Source organism: Nerophis lumbriciformis, linkage group LG06 (genome assembly GCF_033978685.3).
Source record: "Nerophis lumbriciformis linkage group LG06, RoL_Nlum_v2.1, whole genome shotgun sequence".
NCBI lineage: Eukaryota > Metazoa > Chordata > Actinopteri > Syngnathiformes > Syngnathidae > Nerophis > Nerophis lumbriciformis.
In genome coordinates this window covers 56,745,584-56,763,450 of record NC_084553.2, presented here as the reverse complement: position 1 = coordinate 56,763,450, position 17,867 = coordinate 56,745,584, and the positions used below count along the sequence as shown (strand labels likewise).

The following is a 17,867-nucleotide window of genomic DNA, read 5'->3' as shown; positions in this document are numbered from 1 at the left end:
GTATTTTAACAAACTGAATATTTATTTTGCTCACAAAAATGTATTTAATTCAATTGTCAGCATAATTGGATGTAAAGAAATCAATTCACAAAATTCTAATGCAAGAAATTCAGTTACTTAAAGTCAGTTTCCAACAAAAGCTATTTTTTTTCTGCACTGATTTATTTACACTGAATTTTTAAAACATTGTATTTTAACAAACTGAATTTTCAAACACAATAATTCTGCTCACAAATGTGTATTTAATGAAAATGTCAGTATAAATTGATGTATAAAAAAAAAATCTAACGCAAAAAATTCAGTGTCCAAAATTTTTTTCCGTAATAAAGACAAAAATGTACCTCCTCAATTCGATTCAGAATTGATTCTTCATTCAATTGTTCAAACCAATTCCCACAATAAGGTACCTCAACTTAAGAGAAAAGAGCTGTTCCTCGGCTAATTGTTATGCTTTAAGTTACCAGCATCCCTGCCATTAGTTGCCGTAGCAATGGTCACAGTGAACCTTGTAAGATCTGCCCAAAACATCTGGTCTTACTCACTAGCATTAGCTTATTTTAAGAGATTGACATATCTTAGTTTTCCAACCATTGAAGGGAAGAAAATGAGTGTGAAGGACAGTGCTGAGAAGAAGAAGTGGATGATTTCATTGAATTAAAGAAAACAATCATCAAAAACACGACGGAGAGTGTAGCCAAATTGGTGACGCGCTGCTCGTCTGGACAATACTGAAGCAGGAGGAGTCTAATGCCAGCAAAAACGTTCAAATAATATCCAAACGGCAGACATTTATCTATGAAAATATGGAGAAGCTGCTGATGGTGTGTTTGACGGAGAAGCAACTCGAAGGAGATACCGTAAAAGTCAATTTGCTAAGGTAAAATCTGTACATTATATTAACTCATAGATCTACTGTAGTATATTCTACTGTAGGGCTGGGCGATATGACTGAAAACTATCGGTCGATATTGATAATTATTATTATTATATTTCTTTTTTATGACATATCTAAAATAAGGACCGTAAGAAAAATGTACTAAATGTAAAAAATGTGATTTAAAATTAATAATCACTTCCTTCATTGCTCAGTTACCAGGGATCGAGGGCCTTTGTTCATGCAACCAACCTTGCTCAGCAACTTCTGGTTTCTGTCTCCCTATAAAGTTTGATCCTGTTCTGTCTCCCTGTAATGTTTGTATGATCTTGAATGGGATTGTGCTGAAAATTGTAATTTCCCCTCGGGGATTAATAAAGTATTTCTGATTCTGATTCTGATTTCTTCAAACCAAAAAATCTCGAACATTTTCTTATTGATATTGATTATGTGTCTATCGTGATAAATATTGATATCGTTTTATCGCACATTCCTATTCTAATATGTTGTTTTATATAATATTTATTATCTAAAAGCTTGTTTCCCTTTTTAAAAGCCATGTTACATGTTAAAATTATGCTGTCGATGGGCAAAGTTGATTTGAGATACACGCCTGTACAGTAAGTTGATTGTATTTGGTTAAAAACATTATAGTACAATCAGGTTACAAAAGCTCCTCCTTTGCCATGTCTTTTTAAAAATCAAGTCTAGAACATTTTGAATCAATTCAGAATCTCCATGAAAAAGGATCCCGTATCCGATGTGAATCGAGTTTTTCTGGCACCGCTAATTTGACGAGCTTTGGATATTTCCACACAAAAAAATCTCATAATGCAAACACTACATGTGTACTTAAGTTTTTATTTTTATTTTCAGCAATACTAGGTGTGATTTCACAAGAGCTGGAATGTGCTTGGTCATAGAGTGACAATGCTGATCCGCAAAACTCCCTTCCCCTTGTGACTTTGTGCGCTGAGGAACGGCGCATAAATGTTTGCCTTGCAAAATTGGTGCGAAAACAAAGCGCATATAGTGATGATGCATGCATTTGTGGCGGGGTTTTATTGATGATGTGTGTGTGTGAGCTCACCTCACAGTGGTAACACTCCACATGGTAGTCCTTGTCCATTGAGACCACTCGAATCGTCTCCTCAGAGCCCTGATGACAGACACACACACACACACACACACAACTTTAAAGTGTGCTGACAAGGTATGTGTGCCACTGGTCAGTCGAGTGTATTTTGTATCATTCAATCAATTAGAAGCTCAAGTCCCGGTGAGCTTTTGTGTTTACCTGAGCTGGAAGAATAGGCTGGTTGCAGGAGGAACATTTAGGAGCAAAAACCCTGCACAAGGACCAACAACAACAGTTAGAATTAGTGAAGTCATCATTCACAATTCTTGTACAGGGGGTGGGGGGTGGAGAGGGGGGTGTTTGGGGGTTGGTAGCGGGGGTGTATATATTTTCAAGTATTTCATATATGGGCTGCAACTAACGATTAATTTGATAATCGATTAATCGATTTATAATCGGATAAAAAAGACAAACTACATTTCTATCCTTTCCAGTATTTTATTGAAAAAAAACCAGCATACTGGCACCATACTTATTTTGATTATTATTTCTCAGCTGTTTGTACATGTTGCAGTTTATAAATAAAGGTTTATAAAAAAATAAAAAATAAATAAAATAAAATAAATAATAATAATAATAATTGCCTCTGCGCATGCGCATAGCATAGATCCAACAAATCGATGACTAAATTAATCGCCAACTATTTCTATAATCAATTTTAATCGATTAGTTGTTGCAGCCCTAATATATATATATATATATATATATATATATATATATATATATAATCCGTTCATGAATGAGTATATCCGTTCGGCCACCGTGTTCAATGGAGAAGTCTGATCTACAAAATTTGCCGGCAGCATTTCCCTTCCCCTTTTAGCTGTCCTGGATGAACTGAAATCATTTTTTCCAATAATTTTGGAACATGCAAGCGTACTTCTTCTTCTTACTCGTCGTCGCCATGTCTCTTCTTCGTTCTTCTGCTTCGTCTCTGTTATGTTTTTGGACATTGCTACTTGCCGTAGTTTTGAAGCAATGCATGATGGGAATCCGGATGTTGTGTGTCAGTGTATTAACGTGCCGGCTGGAGTAAACACACGCTGAGAAATAGCTCCGTGCCTGCCTACTTTATGGGTAATAAATGAAAATATGGCTATATAATAGTCTCCTTTTCAGGTGAGAGAGGACGCTAAAGGCAGTGCCTTTAAGGCACGCCCCCAATATTGTTGTCCGAGTGGAAATCGGGAGAAATTCGGGAGAATGGTTGCCCCGGGAGATTTTCGGGAGGGGCACTGAAATTCGGGAGTCTCCCGGGAAAATCGGGAGGGTTGACAAGTATGCCCTATCAATGAGTGAGATCGGCCGATACCGATCACATGTATTAACTGTAAATGATTACATTTATTAAAGTAGTTCCTTATTCTCTTTTATGACATGCAATTGTTTGAGCAAAACAAAGTCCAACCATGCATTTTCTTTAGCGCTTATAAAACAAAGTCAATAGTGCACAATGAAAAACAAACACAAAAATCTATGACCTGCTACTATTTGAAATATTTCGGTTTTGGCACTCAAAGTTCTTTTGTGTCGAGATAATTATTCTGTGAGCTTGAAAACATTTACAAAAAATGACAAACAAAATTATTTTGAGGGAATAAAAATGTCGATTTAATCACTCTTGTATCAATCTGATACTACCTTTGGTATCAATGCAGTTAACACCACTAACTTATGAATCTAAAAATAGTGTACAGACTTTTACAATTGTTGTTGTTATATTATCCTCGCTAATGATACACTGATATTAATCTACTTATTCATTTCCTGTTAATAGCTGCTTACTTACTGCCGCAAGGTGATTCCATCAACACTTTTTAAACTTTACTAAGCGTTTATTTATTCGGTTGTTTCATGCTAGCTCAGCTCGTTTGCTCTCCGTGTGTACTATGTTCAGCCTCATCCTCCAGTAATAATGATAATTGATACGGATAGTTAAGAAAGGGTATTGGCCACAATGGAGGTAATATAGGGGAGCGGCTCCACACTGTGTATGGAGACACATAATCAACTACAGTCGACACGACTGACGGAGAGATCCTTATCCTGTTTCAACGTGGCTCTGCCGTGCTAGGTTAGGGATGGCGTTCTCACGTGTGGTAGTCTTTGACGCAGTAGATGTTGTTGTCCACGTCCACGGTGAAGGGGACGCCGTCGAGGCCCTCCTTACACACCACGCAGCGGAAGCAGCCTGGATGGTAGGACTTGCCCAGCGCCTGGAGGATCTTCACCGCCACACAGGAAACACACAAGCACAGGTAGGACTTTAAAAGGAGTTCATGGGAGTCACTTTGCCAAAGAGGCTGTGATGTTTAGAATTTCGAGTACACAAATTGTCTTGGAAAATACACAAAGGTACACTATTTTGTTGTTAAATTGGAGTACACATTGTATTGTTTTTAAATGGTAACTTATATTTACAAAACCCAAAACCGATGAAGTTGGCACGTTGTGTAAATGGTAAATAAAAACAGAATACAATGATTTGCAAATCCTTTTCAACCTATATTCAATTGAATAGACTGCAAAGACAAGATACTTAATGTTCGAACCGGAAAACTTTGTTATTTTTTGCAAATCTAAGCTCACTTGGAATTTGTTACCTGCAACATGTTTTAAAAAAGCTGGCACAAGTGGCAAAAAGGGAATACTCATCAAACACTTATTTGGAACATCCCACAGGTGAACAGGCTAATTGGGAACAGGTAGGTGCCATGATTGGGTATAAAAGCAGCTTCCATGAAATGCTCAGTCATTCACAAACAAGGATGAGGCGAGGGTCACCACCTTGTGAACAAATGCGTGCGCAAATTGTTCAACAGTTTAAGAACAACATTTCTCAACGAGCTATTGCAAGGAATTTCGGGATTTCGCCATCTACGGTCCGTAATATCATCAAAAGGTTCAGAGAATCAGGAAAAAGCTGAAAACCAACATTGAATGCCCGTGACCTTCGATCCCTCAGGCGGTACTGCATCAAAAGCCAACATCAGTGTGTAAATTATATCACCCCATGCTCAGGAACACTTTAGAAAACCACTGTCAGTAACAACAGTTTGTCCCTATGTCTGTAAGTGCAAGTTAAAACTCTACTATGCAAAGCGAAAGCCATTTATCAACAACACCCAGAAACGCCGCCTGCTTCACTGGGCCCGAGATCATCTAAGATGGACTGATGCAAAGTGTAAAAGTGTTCTGTGGTCTGACGAGTCCACTTTTCAAATTGTTTTTGGAAATTGTGGATGTCGAGTCCTCCGGAACAAAGAGGAAACGAACCATCCGGATTGTTATAGGTGCAAAGTTCAAAAGCCAGCATCTGTGATGGTATGGGGGTGTATTAGTGCCCAAGGCATAGGTAACTTACACATCTGCTGAATGCTAAAAGGTACATACAGGTTTTGGAGCAAAATCTGTTGCCATCCAAGCAACGTTATCATGGACGCCCCTGCTTATTTCAGCAAGACAATGCCAAGCAACGCTGTTCATAGTAAAAGAGTGCAGGTACTAGACTGGCCTGCCTGTAGTCCAGACCTGTCTCCCATTGAAAATGTGTGGCGCAATATGAAGCCTAAAATACCACAACGGAGACCCTGGACTGTTGAACAACTTACCGGTAAGCTGAACATCAAGCAAGAATGGAAGAGAATTCCACCTGAAAAGCTTCAAAAATTTGTCTCCTCAGTTCCCAAATGTTTACTGAGTGTTATTAAAAGGAAAGGCCATGTAACACAGTGGTAAAAATGCCCCTGTGCCAACTTTTTTGCAATGTGTTGCTGTTAATGATTATTTGCAAAAAAAAAAAAAAAAAAAGTTTCTCAGTTCGAACATTAAATATCTTGTTTTTGCGGTCTATTCAATTGAATATAAGTTGAAAAGGATTTGCAAATCATTGTATTCTGCTTTTATTTACCATTTACACAACGTGCCAACTTAACTGGTTTTGGGTTTTGTAGAAAATCCATGCACTTTCTGTACAGCTTGTTCTCATTAGGGTCACGGGTAAGCTTGAGCCTATTCCACATTAATGTCAAAAAAAGCTTTTATGATGGCGACAGTTTGACTTTGGAACAGATCATTCCTTGTTCCATTATTTCCCACGTGGAAAAACTGATTCTCAAGCAGTGTCATGGGAGGGACTGCCTGCTTCCACTTGTGTTTCTTACCATCTCCATGATGAGGTGGCCGCACACGAAGCACTTGTCAGCCGTCTGCTGGAACCCAGAATACTGTGGAGGACATCAGATGTGATACTTTGCACGGCCGGAACGAAACAGGAAGTATTTGTTGGCTGAATGCGCCTCATGGCTGGGAGAGTTCAGTATCATGTAGGTTGGACTCAACATTGATTTTAGCAAGCTGAGTGCCCTTTTAAACAAGTTAGAAATAGACCAGGTCCAAACTTTTCCCCCCAGAATTAAAAATGATGTGTTGACAAGGTTCACACCATTAAAACATACAATGTGTAGCAAATGTATTAAAAATAGCATTGGGTACAGAAACTCAATACCTTCACTAGATGAGGCAATTCCTGAAGGAATTTCGTGTGAATGCTGAAGTTGAACTGAAATGCTGACAGAATGTAGTATGAATGTAAGAATAGTTTGAATGTTGGAATTAGTGTGAATTGTGAATATTTTGAATTTCCAGGAAAACCGGAATTTGGTTTGGAACTGCAAGATGGCGCCACGTAACAGAAGCCATGATTATTATGGTAATAAATACAAAATTAGCTTAAATGCTAGGCTAAAATGTTAGCATAATAACATTAGCATGGTAACAGGGGAACAGCTAGCATACTTCTAAGATGGCACCAAGTAACGAAATATATGAGTATTACGTTTAAAATGTACAAAATTAGCTAAAACGCCTGCATTAAACGTTAGCGTGCTAATATTAAGAGGCTAAAATTAGCATGCTAAAGGGCTAGCATAATATTAAGATGGCGCCAATTAACGAAATCCATGATTATTGGGTTAAAGCAAGGGTGTCAAACTCAGTTTAGATCGGGGGGCCACATGGAGAAAAATCTACTCCCAAGTGAGCCGGACTGGTAAAATCACGGCACAATAACTTAAAAATAAAGACAACTTCAGATTGTTTTCTTTGTTCAAAAATAGAACAAACACATTCTGAAAACGTACAAATCATAATGTTGTTGGGGATTTTTTTACACTTACATGTTGCGGTTAATAGTATTCTATCTTTATTTGTCGTCATTTATACTTTCTGAATAAATTATGCGATAATGTTCATCAGTCAACTTATTGGTGTTCATTTTCAATCCATCAAGATGAAAACATATCAAAATCAAATTACAATAAAATGATGTAGTTTGCTCATTTTCCTCGACTGGTGCACTAAATGTGTGGTTTTTTTTTAAATACATGTAGCATTATCTGCAAAGATACAAAGAATTGCTATTGTGACATCTAGTGGACACATTTAGAACAGCAGTTTCTTTCATTCAAAAATTTCAGCTCATTTTTATACTTAGCAAACTCATCTCGCCGGCCGGCTAAAACCTGTTTGCGGGCCTGATCCGGCCCGCAAACAGGGTACGTTTGCGGGCCGGCAGTCTTTAATTTAACTTTGTGCCCACAAAAAAACATTGTAAATAAGGTTAAAAAATTGGGGGTAAAAGTTTGCTTTGCACAGCCTAGCAGGCTGACCTACAATGCAGTTTTCCACTAATTTTCTAATTTACTGTAGTGTAATTTTTCAAAACATTTATTTTCTCTTGACTTATGGCCACAAGTAGCCACCAGGCGGCACTTTGGACACCCCTGGTCTAAAGGGTTTTTTTGACAACTCAGGGTGCTCAGCAACTACCACATGAGCGCCTTGTGGGTGTCACATGAAATAACCCCCCCCCCATACGTCAAATCAAAAGCCCGCTGACCCGCCTCTGGTGGAGGCATATAATGAAGGTGACAATCTGTAGCGCCCAATCCCCTCAGGGTTATGACCTAATGACTTGAGAAGGTGGGGAGGGCGCGTACAGTGGAGCCACGGCTACCAGGTGGAAGCATCAACAGGCAGCCCCCCTGCCCTCACATCACATGTCGGGTCTGAATAGACCATCTGCCGTCACCTCCCCTCCTCCAGGGGTGACAGATCCACCCGCCCTCTCTTTGTTGTCTGACCTGCAGACCTTTCGATCATCCCGCTTTAGATCTTAAGAAGCACCGATTGAAACTGTACACTTATTAGGTCACCAAGGAAAGCTTTGTAAAAAAAAAAAAAAAAAAAAAATACATTTAAAAAAGCAATTTTTTTAAAGGCTTCTCTACGCATCTTAAATTACCGTTCTCTCTTTATGTATTCCGACATTCCCTTTATATTTGCTTTTGTCCCTGTCATGTCACTTGTTGCTAGGCGGGGCCTGTAGGCATTATGACACGTTTGTATGGCACAAATGAATCAATGCTCTGTATTGCATATAAAACACTCACCAGAAAGTCCTCCTCGCAGTAGACTTTGCCGTTGACGTTGTAGAAAGCTTTCCCTCGCAGTCTCCTCCCTAAAAATAATTTAAAAAAAACATGAACAAAAATGCAGAGGCAGTTTAGGGCAGAAGAAACCAATTGTGTAAAGATGGCTTTTTTCTTTTTTTTAAACTGGAGTAACTTTCAGGTCAATTTAGAATTTATTTTGGGGAGAAAATACAGATTACACGAGCGAAGCACAAAAATACGAAGTTTGAAACGCTGCCATAGGTTTTTCATAATTCCTACACAACTGTGTAGTTTTATAGTGCTTAACTTCTTTTTACACCGGTATGACAGATAAGAATGTTAAGTATGACTTTTTTGTGGTCAACTTTTTTTTACACTTCTATGTCATTTTGTAGTGCTTAACTTCTTTTTACACTTGCATGTTGTTTTTGTAATTTATTCTCACACATCTATGTCATTTTGCAGTGCTTAATTTCTTTTTACACTTGCATGTAGTTTTTGAGTAGTTTATTCCTACATGTGTATGCAGTGTTTTAGTATTTATTCTTACTGATGTATGTAGCTTTACAGTGCTTAAATTCATTTTGCAACTGTATGGCAGTTAAGAATGACAAGTAGGAGTTTTTAGTAGTTGACTTTTTTAGACTTGTATGTCGTTTATCAGTGGTTAACTTCTTTTTACACTTGTATAACAGTTAAGAATGTCAAGTATGAGTTTTTTGTGGTGAACTTTTTTTACACTTGTATGTCGTTTATCAGTGGTTAACTTCTTTTTGTGCTAGTATGTTGCTGTTTTTTATTTATTCCTACACATCTATGTTATTTTGCAGTGCTTAACTTCTTTTTACACTTGTATGTAGCTTTTTTTTTAGTAATTTATCCTTACACATCTATGTACTTTTACAATGCTTAACTTCTTTTTTTTCCACCTGTATGATGGTTAAGAATGTCAAGTATGAGGTTGTTTTTTTTTTACACTTTTATGTTGTTTATCAGTGATTACCTTCTTTTTAGACTTATATGTCTTTTTTGTAAATTGTTCTTACACATCTATGTAGTCTTATAGCACTTAATATCTTTTTACACTTCAGTGTAGTTTTTTTTTAGTAATTTGTTCTTACACATCTCGATTAATCAATCAAAGTTTACTTATATAGGCCTTAATTCCAAATGTCTCAAAGGGCTGCACAAGCCAAAATGACGTCCTCGGCTCAGATCCCACATCAGGGCAAGAAAAAACTTAACCCAATTGGTACAACGAGAAACCCTGGAAGGGACCGCAGATGTGGGACCCCCACCCCACCCCACCCTTGGGTGACCGGTGCCTCGGATGCCAAGTGGATACAGTTAATAATGTGAGAGTCCAGTCCATAGTGGGGCCAGCGGGGGACCTTGCTCGTTTTACAGTGCCTAACTTCTTTTTACCTTTCTATGTAGTTTTTTGGTCATTTATTCTTAAATATGTATGTAATTTTACAGTGCCTAACTTCTTTTTACATTTGTATGTAGTTTTTTGGTAATTTATTCTTAAACATGTATGTCATTTTACAGTGCCTAACTTATTTCTATATTTGCATGTAGTTTTTTGGTAATTTATTCTTAAACATGTATATAATTTTACAGTGCCTAACTTCTTTTTACACTTGTATGACAGTTCAAAATGTTAAAAATTAGTTTTTGTGGTTAACTTTTATTTACACTTGTATGTTGTTTATCAGTGATTAACATTTTTTTTACACTTATATGTATTTTTTTTAGAAATGTATTCTTATACATGTATGTAGTTTTATAGCACTGAACTACTTTTTACACATGTATGTATTTTTTTTTAGAAATGTATTCTTACACATGTAGTTTTATAGCACTGAACTACTTTTTACACGTACATGTAGTTTTTTTTTTAGAAATTTATTCTTACACATCTATGTAGTTTTACAGCGTTTAACTTGTTTTTACACTTGTATGTAGTTTTTTTGGGGGGCAATTTCATCCTAAACATGTGCTGTATGTAGTTACATAGTGCTTAACTTCTTTTTACACTTGAACAAAGCTTAAAAACAGCTACAAATGTTGAGTTTTACAATGTCGTATCTCTTGTTACACTTGTATGTAGTTTTAAAGTGGTTAACTTCTGATGACACTTGTATGAAAGTGCAGTCCGGGGGGTCATTTTTGTCCGTATAGTTAAAAAAAACAATTAACAACAACAAACTATATATTAACGATATATACTAAGATATTACAATTGCATAGCACAAATATAAAATGTGGATGTTTTGCTCAGATTAGCATATGTTGACCTACATTAGATTGCTTTAAGCGTATTCCATTCTTTTGAATGCAGCCCCTGAGTTACATCTGAAATTTACAAACACAACACTTTTCAATAAATACCATAAACAACTGAAAATGCCTTGTTTTTAAGACTTCCTTTCTGCACTTAATACTATCCAGTAATGTCCCTAATTCAACTTACTTCGCTGTTATATCAACTTAAACGCCAATTTTATTTGTTTGTTCTCAATGATGCGTCTTTAGAAGGTATTGGTTTTAATCTGAGGGTCTTAAATTGGCGGCGGAGCAGATGGTCAGCCGAAAGCCGGCGACATTGTGCCTCAATTGAATTAGTCTGACCACTGATCTCAACAGGAATCCATTCAGGGAACATCCACGATCAATACAGCAGACAGCTCCACACCCCAACAACACCCCCTTGCCAACTCCTCCCACCAAAACTCCCCTCTTGCCACTTCTTTCCGTGCATTGTGAGCTTTTCACAAACACGCCGAAGATAACAATAATAATAGCAGACTGGAAACAGGATCTTCTTAGTAGTCCTTTCTTAATTTGTTTGATCCACAAACCAAACTAAAGCAGGCGTGTCCAAAATCCTGCCAAGTTGCAGGACGTAGCTTGTTTTTTAGTGGTCCACTGAATATTCTAAAAATAAAATTTCACTATTTGCTTTGACATGGGAAAATGTTATTGTGGTCGTGAACTACGTCGCAGTCACGGAAGCCATCAAAGGGCCGCTTCATGATATCAATTAGTCCATCCAGGATTTCACCATCTTCCACCAATTTATGCATAATCAAGCAATCCCCGCAAATGTTGTGTGGCCTCGCAACTTTGCCGACAATTTCCCCACACAGTGTTGCACATCATCAGCATTTTCGCCAAACAAAATGTCTCTCTGCATCATCGGAGGACAATTTCGACGCAACTTTTTAAAAATGCTGCAACAAAATCTGGCATTTTAGGCCGCAATTGGGCATGCAACAATGAATGGCAGTATTGATAACCGTGGTAAAACACCCGACGGTATTACCGTTTTAAATTCAAATGATCAAAAAAAACGTGATTGATAACTGCACTTTGATAATGTCACGGACTGACTGGCATTATCGTCTTTTCCCATTAAGAAACGACATACCCCAATCTAAACTTATATAAACACATTACTGTCTGACCAACTAAGATATTCGATTGTGCATATTGTGCTCTCTTAAAACAGCGTGATCGATCAATACTAGAGATGGCCGATAATATCGGCCGATAAATGCTTTAAAATGTAATATCGGAAATTATCGGTTTCAAAATTATCGGTATCAGTTTTTATAAAGTTAAATGTATGACCTTTTTAAAACGCCGCTGTGTACACGCACGTAGGGAAAAGTACAGAGCGCCAATAAACTTTAAAGGCACTGCCTTTGCGTGCCGGCCCAGTCACATAATATCTACGGCTTTTCACACACACAAGTGAATGCAAGGCATACTTGATCAACAGCCATACAGGTCACACTGAGGGTGTATAAACAACTTTAACACTGTTACAAATATGCGCCACACTGTGAACCCACACCAAACAAGAATGACAAACACATTTCGGGAGAACATCCGCACCGTAACACAACATAAACACAACAGAACAAATACCCAGAACCCCTTGCAGCACTAACTCTTCCGGGTATATACACTCCCCCCCAACCCCCGCTCCCCCACCTCAAAGCCGCCCTCAACCCCGCCCACCTCAACCTCCTCATGCTCTCTCAGGGAGAGCATGTTCCAAATTCCAAGCAGCTGTTTTGAGGCATGTTAAAAAAAATAATGCACTTTGTGACTTCAATAATAAATATGGCAGTGACATGTTGGCATTTTTTCCATAACTTGAGTTGATTTATTTTGGAAAACCTTGTTACATTGTTTAATGCATCCAGTGGGGCATCACAACAAAATTAGGCATAATAATGTGTTAATTCCACGACTGTATATATCGGTATCGGTTGATATCGGAATCGGTAATTAAGAGTTGGACAATATCGGAATATCGGATATCGGCAAAAAAGCCATTATCGGACATCTCTAATCAATACTGAAGGAATACGAGACCGAGGTGTTTTTACGGCGCGTTAAAGGATCGCTGAACAGAGTAGGACACCACAACACCTGCAAGAAACAATAAATAACAATAATAGATTTAACTTGTCCATCCATTCATCTCACTGTCCCCTTATTTAAACTGTCCACCGTGGGTGCCCGAGCTTTCAGCCGCTCACCAGACCTTCGTAACATAGACTCAATATCCCTCTTCAAATCAAGACTCAAAGCACACCTATTCCTGACTGCTTACTCATTGTAAATCTTATCGATCATTGTTGTTGTTGTTGTTGTTGTTTTTATCCAATTGATTTTATTGTTTTGATTTTGTACGGTGTCCTTGAATGCGCAGAAAGGCGCCTTATAAGTGAAATGTATTATTATCATCACATGTTATGTAGACCACAAGGAAGTGTTTTCAATTTAGAAAAAATATATAATAATATGACTACTTTAATGCGCCCTATAAATCCGGTGCGCCTTATATGTGAGAAAAAATATTAAGAAAATAGACCATTCATCGGCAGTGCGCCTTATAATCCGGTGCGCCCTATGGTCCAGAAAATACGGTACATTTATTTCCTGCCGCCAAGGGCTGTCAAAGTGCTTGATTTGATATGCAGCGGAACCTGCTTTTTACATGTTAAAGGGGAACATTATCACAATTTCAGAATGGTTAAAACCATTAAAAATCAGTTCCCAGTGGCTTTTTCAAGTTTTTTTCAAAATGTTACCCATCACACAATATCCCTAAAAAGAAGCTTCAAAGTGCTTGATTTTAACCATCGTTATAAACATCCGTCCATTTTCCTGTGACGTCACACAGTGAAGCCAACACAAACAAACATGGCGGAAAGAACAGCAAGCTATAGCGACATTAGCTCGGATTCAGACTCAGATTTCAGCGGCTTAAGCGATTCAACAGATTACGAATGTATTGAAACGGATGGTTGTAGTGTGGAGGCAGGTAGCGAAAACGAAATTGAAGAAGAAACTGAAGCTATTGAGCCATATCGGTTTGAACCGTATGCAAGCGAAACCGACGAAAACGACACGACTGCCAGCGACACGGGAGAAAGCGAGGACGAATTTGGCGATCGCCTTCTAACCAACGATTGGTATGTGTTTGTTTGGCATTAAAGGAAACTAACAACTATGAACTAGGTTTACAGCATATGAAATACATTTGGCAACAACATGCACTTTGAGAGTGCAGACAGCCCAATTTTCATCAATTAATATATTCTGTAGACATACCCTCATGTCAGCAGGCCAGGGAAGCTAGGGTCGATATTCTTCTCTTGATCATCTTCGGGACGGTGTGAGTCAAGACATCCAGGGGGGTTTAGCTCGCTTGTCTGCGGGAACAAACTGCCGCCATTGCTTGCCGTTCTACCGAGGTCCTTTGTCCCTGAATTGCTCACACACTCCGGCAGATTCAATGGGGGTCTGGCGACAGATTTCTTTGACTTTATCGTTGGAAATGCATCTGCTTTGAGTGTCGCAGGATATCCACACATTCTTGCCATCTCTGTCGTAGCATAGCTTTCGTCGGTAAAGTGTGCGGAACAAACGTCCAATTTCTTGCCACTTTCGCATCTTTGGGCCACTGGTGCAACTTGAATCCGTTCCTGTTCGTGTTGTTGCACCCTCCGACAACACACCGACGAGGCATGATGTCTCCAAGGTACGGAAAATAGTCGAAAAAACGGAAAATAACAGAGCTGATTTGACTCGGTGTTTGAGAAAATGGCGGATTGCTTCCCGATGTGACGTCACATTGTGACGTCATCGCTCCGAGAGCGAATATTAGAAATGCGTTTAATTCGCCAAAATTCACCCATTTAGAGTTCGGAAATCGGTTAAAAAAATATATGGTCTTTTTTCTGCAACATCAAGGTATATATTGACGCTTACATAGGTCAGGTGATAATGTTCCCCTTTAAATATTGCAGATCATTACCTTAATTTAATCCTGGCGGCCAAAATTGGGAGCATGATTAAAATTGGGATCATGATTAAAAGCCCTCGCCTTTTATTGAAGTGAGAAAGAAATACACTAGTGGCATGTAGGTGCCGGTGCCAACAAGTCACAGTGGTTTGTATTAATAAATTAAAAAAAAATAAAAACAGGCGGAGATACTATATCTCTTTGGACAAATTAGCTGCGAAGAGAAGTCTGGGCTTCTCTCCTTAGGCTGTTGCCCCCGTGACCCGACTTTGGATAAGCGGAAAAAGATGGATGGATGGATGGATGGAGGTTATCAATCGTATTTCAATATAGGTGGGGCGTTAAAAAAAGCTATGTCCCCATCGAGAGGAGCCAGATGAGGTGGTTCGGGCATCTGGTCAGGATGCCACCCGAACGACTCCCTAGGGAGGTGTTTAGGGCACGTCCGACCGGTAGGAGGCCACGGGGAAGACCCAGGACACGTTGGGAAGACTATGTCTCCCGGCTGGCCTGGGAACGCCTCGGGATCCCCCGGGAAGAGCTGGACGAAGTGGCTGGGGAGAAGAAAGTCTGGGCTTCCCTGCTTAGGCTGCTGCCCCCGCGACCCGACCTCGGATAAGCGGAAGAAAATGGATGGATGGGTGGATGGATGGATGCCAAAATCATTGAGAAGTACTGGGTGAGCTTCTGGCGGAGGTCTGTGCTCTCTGAGTGCTATTCTAGTTTTAGTATGTGGGACCTGATGTAAAAACATGGCTTCTGTTTCCTCTGGTTGAGCCTTCGTAAGTCAGAACCGTCAAAGTTGAATCTGTTCCAAAAAGGAAATTCTGCAACAAGTCGCAGAAGGGTCCTTTAAATTCATTTAACGGCGGGGCCGTGTCAGTCTGGTAGCGCGATGACTTCACCCGAGCCCCAGCAGACAGCGCGCACGGACCTCCTAAATCTGCCAGATGAGTCAGATTTAATTGTGTTCTTGGGGCCACAATGTTTGGTTTTATGGGTGCCCCTGCATGGGAAGAGACGAAAGACAACCCCCTCCCTCCTCCTCCTTCCTCCTATCGTCCTCTCATTTAACAGTGAAATTTATGCAATCACTATATTTCACACACAAACGGCGGGAGATGGTCATACATTACCGCCCCGCATAAATGGGCCGAGCAGGCCGAGGAATGCCGCGCACACAATAGGTGAGACTTTTAAGACTCGGTGGGGGCTGAAGAGCAATTAGCATTCACGGCAAAGAGGCCGTGCGAAGAAGCCACACTTGTGAAGAGACAGCGCTCCCCGCGACAAAGCCGCACTTCGTAGAGGGCCAACCTTTGCGAGAACAGTGAGATTATGGACGAGGGTGGGGAGCGGCGGGGGCTGCGAGGTGTCGCCGCGGGCTCGTCTGTGGCCTCTGCTCTGAGGTTTGGGGGTCCAGGAGGTGAAACACAAAAGCCCCGGCGTTGATGACTGCAGCGTGGTGCGCTGCTAGGGGAGCGGGGCCGACCGAGCAAACGGGGACATTCCTTCTGCGTGAGGTCACTGGTTTGTTTCATTCACCCCCCCTTACCTCTCAAACACTTGCTCTCTGCCCGCTCCCCTCGCCCAGGACGGGAAGGGGGAGTGAAGGGTTCCCTGCCTGACTGCCCCCTTACTCTCCTTCGGGCCTTTTGTCAGCAGACGACCTTGCAGACAAACCTTCCTCTCCATTTGTACAGCATCTTCTGCAACACAGCAGTCTAGGGAAGGCAAAGTCCAAGCCTAACAAAAAGTTAAGCGCTGTAAAAACAATGCGACTATTTATTTACGGCTTTAAAGTTGCAGTAGAGTGGAAAAACAAGTTGACTTTTTAAGCTTAGTTGTGTTTCTGTGTAGCTATTAAAGGCCTACTGAAATGCGATTTTCTTATTTAAACGGGGATAGCAGGTCCATTCTATGTGTCATACTTGATCATTTCGCGATATTGCCATATTTTTGCTGAAAGGATTTAGTAGAGAACATCGACAATAAAGTTCGCAACTTTTGGTCACTGAAAAAAAAAGCCTTGCCTGTACCGGAAGTAGCAGGCGATATGCGCGTGACGTCACAGGTTGTGGAGCTCCTCACATCTGCACATTGTTTACAATCATGGCCACCAGCAGCGAGAGCGATTCGGACCGAGAAAGCGACGATTTCCCCATTAATTTGAGCGAGGATGAAAGATTTGTGGATGAGGAAAGTGAGAGTGAAGGACTAGAGAGCAGTGGGAGCGATTCAGATAGGGAAGATGCTATGAGAGGCGGGTGGGACCTGATATTCAGCTGGGAATGACTAAAACAGTAAATAAACACAAGACATATATATACTCTATTAGCCACAACACAACCAGGCTTATATTTAATATGCCACAAATTAATCCCGCATAACAAACACCTCCCCCCTCCCGTCCATATAACCCGCCAATACAACTCAAACACCTGCACAACACACTCAATCCCACAGCCCAAAGTACCGTTCACCTCCCCAAAGTTCATACAGCACATATATTTCCCCAAAGTCCCCAAAGTTACGTACGTGACATGCACATAGCGGCACGCACGTACGGGCAAGCGATCAAATGTTTGGAAGCCGCAGCTGCATGCGTACTCACGGTACCGCGTCTGCGCATCCAACTCAAAGTCCTCCTGGTAAGAGTCTCCGTTGTCCCAGTTCTCCACAGGCCAATGGTAAAGCTTGACTGTCATCTTTCGAGAATGTAAACAATGAAACACCAGCTGTGTTATAAGGCACAACAGTCAGGGGGTGCATTCTACGGCGGGGGTGCGTTATCCGGCACAACACCTGCCGCAATAAACCGCTTCCCACCTACAGCTTTCTTGTTTGCTGTCTCCATTGTTCATTTAACAAATTGCAAAAGATTCACCAACACAGATGTCCAGAATACTGTGGAATTTTGCGATGAAAACAGACGACTTAATAGCTGGCCACCATGCTGTCCCAAAATGTCCTCTACAATCCGTGACGTCACGCGCAGGCGTCATCATACCGAAACGTTTTCAGCAGGATATTTCGCGCGAAATTTAAAATTGCACTTTAGTAAGCTAACCC

At 40.2% G+C, this 17,867-nt stretch overlaps 1 protein-coding gene across 1 annotated transcript in view; it reads right to left on the bottom strand.

Moving 5' to 3' along the window:
* Positions 1–17,867, bottom strand: part of wtip (WT1 interacting protein) — a 68,522-nt gene that overhangs the window by 1,384 nt on the left and 49,271 nt on the right. Inside the window, exons 3-7 of the mRNA XM_061963560.2 lie at positions 8,465–8,532; positions 6,176–6,238; positions 4,107–4,237; positions 2,172–2,223; positions 1,965–2,033 (exon numbers count right to left, since the gene is read on the bottom strand). Of these exons, the coding sequence (XP_061819544.1) occupies positions 1,965–2,033; positions 2,172–2,223; positions 4,107–4,237; positions 6,176–6,238; positions 8,465–8,532 (383 nt within the window). The remainder of the gene's footprint in view (positions 1–1,964; positions 2,034–2,171; positions 2,224–4,106; positions 4,238–6,175; positions 6,239–8,464; positions 8,533–17,867) is intronic.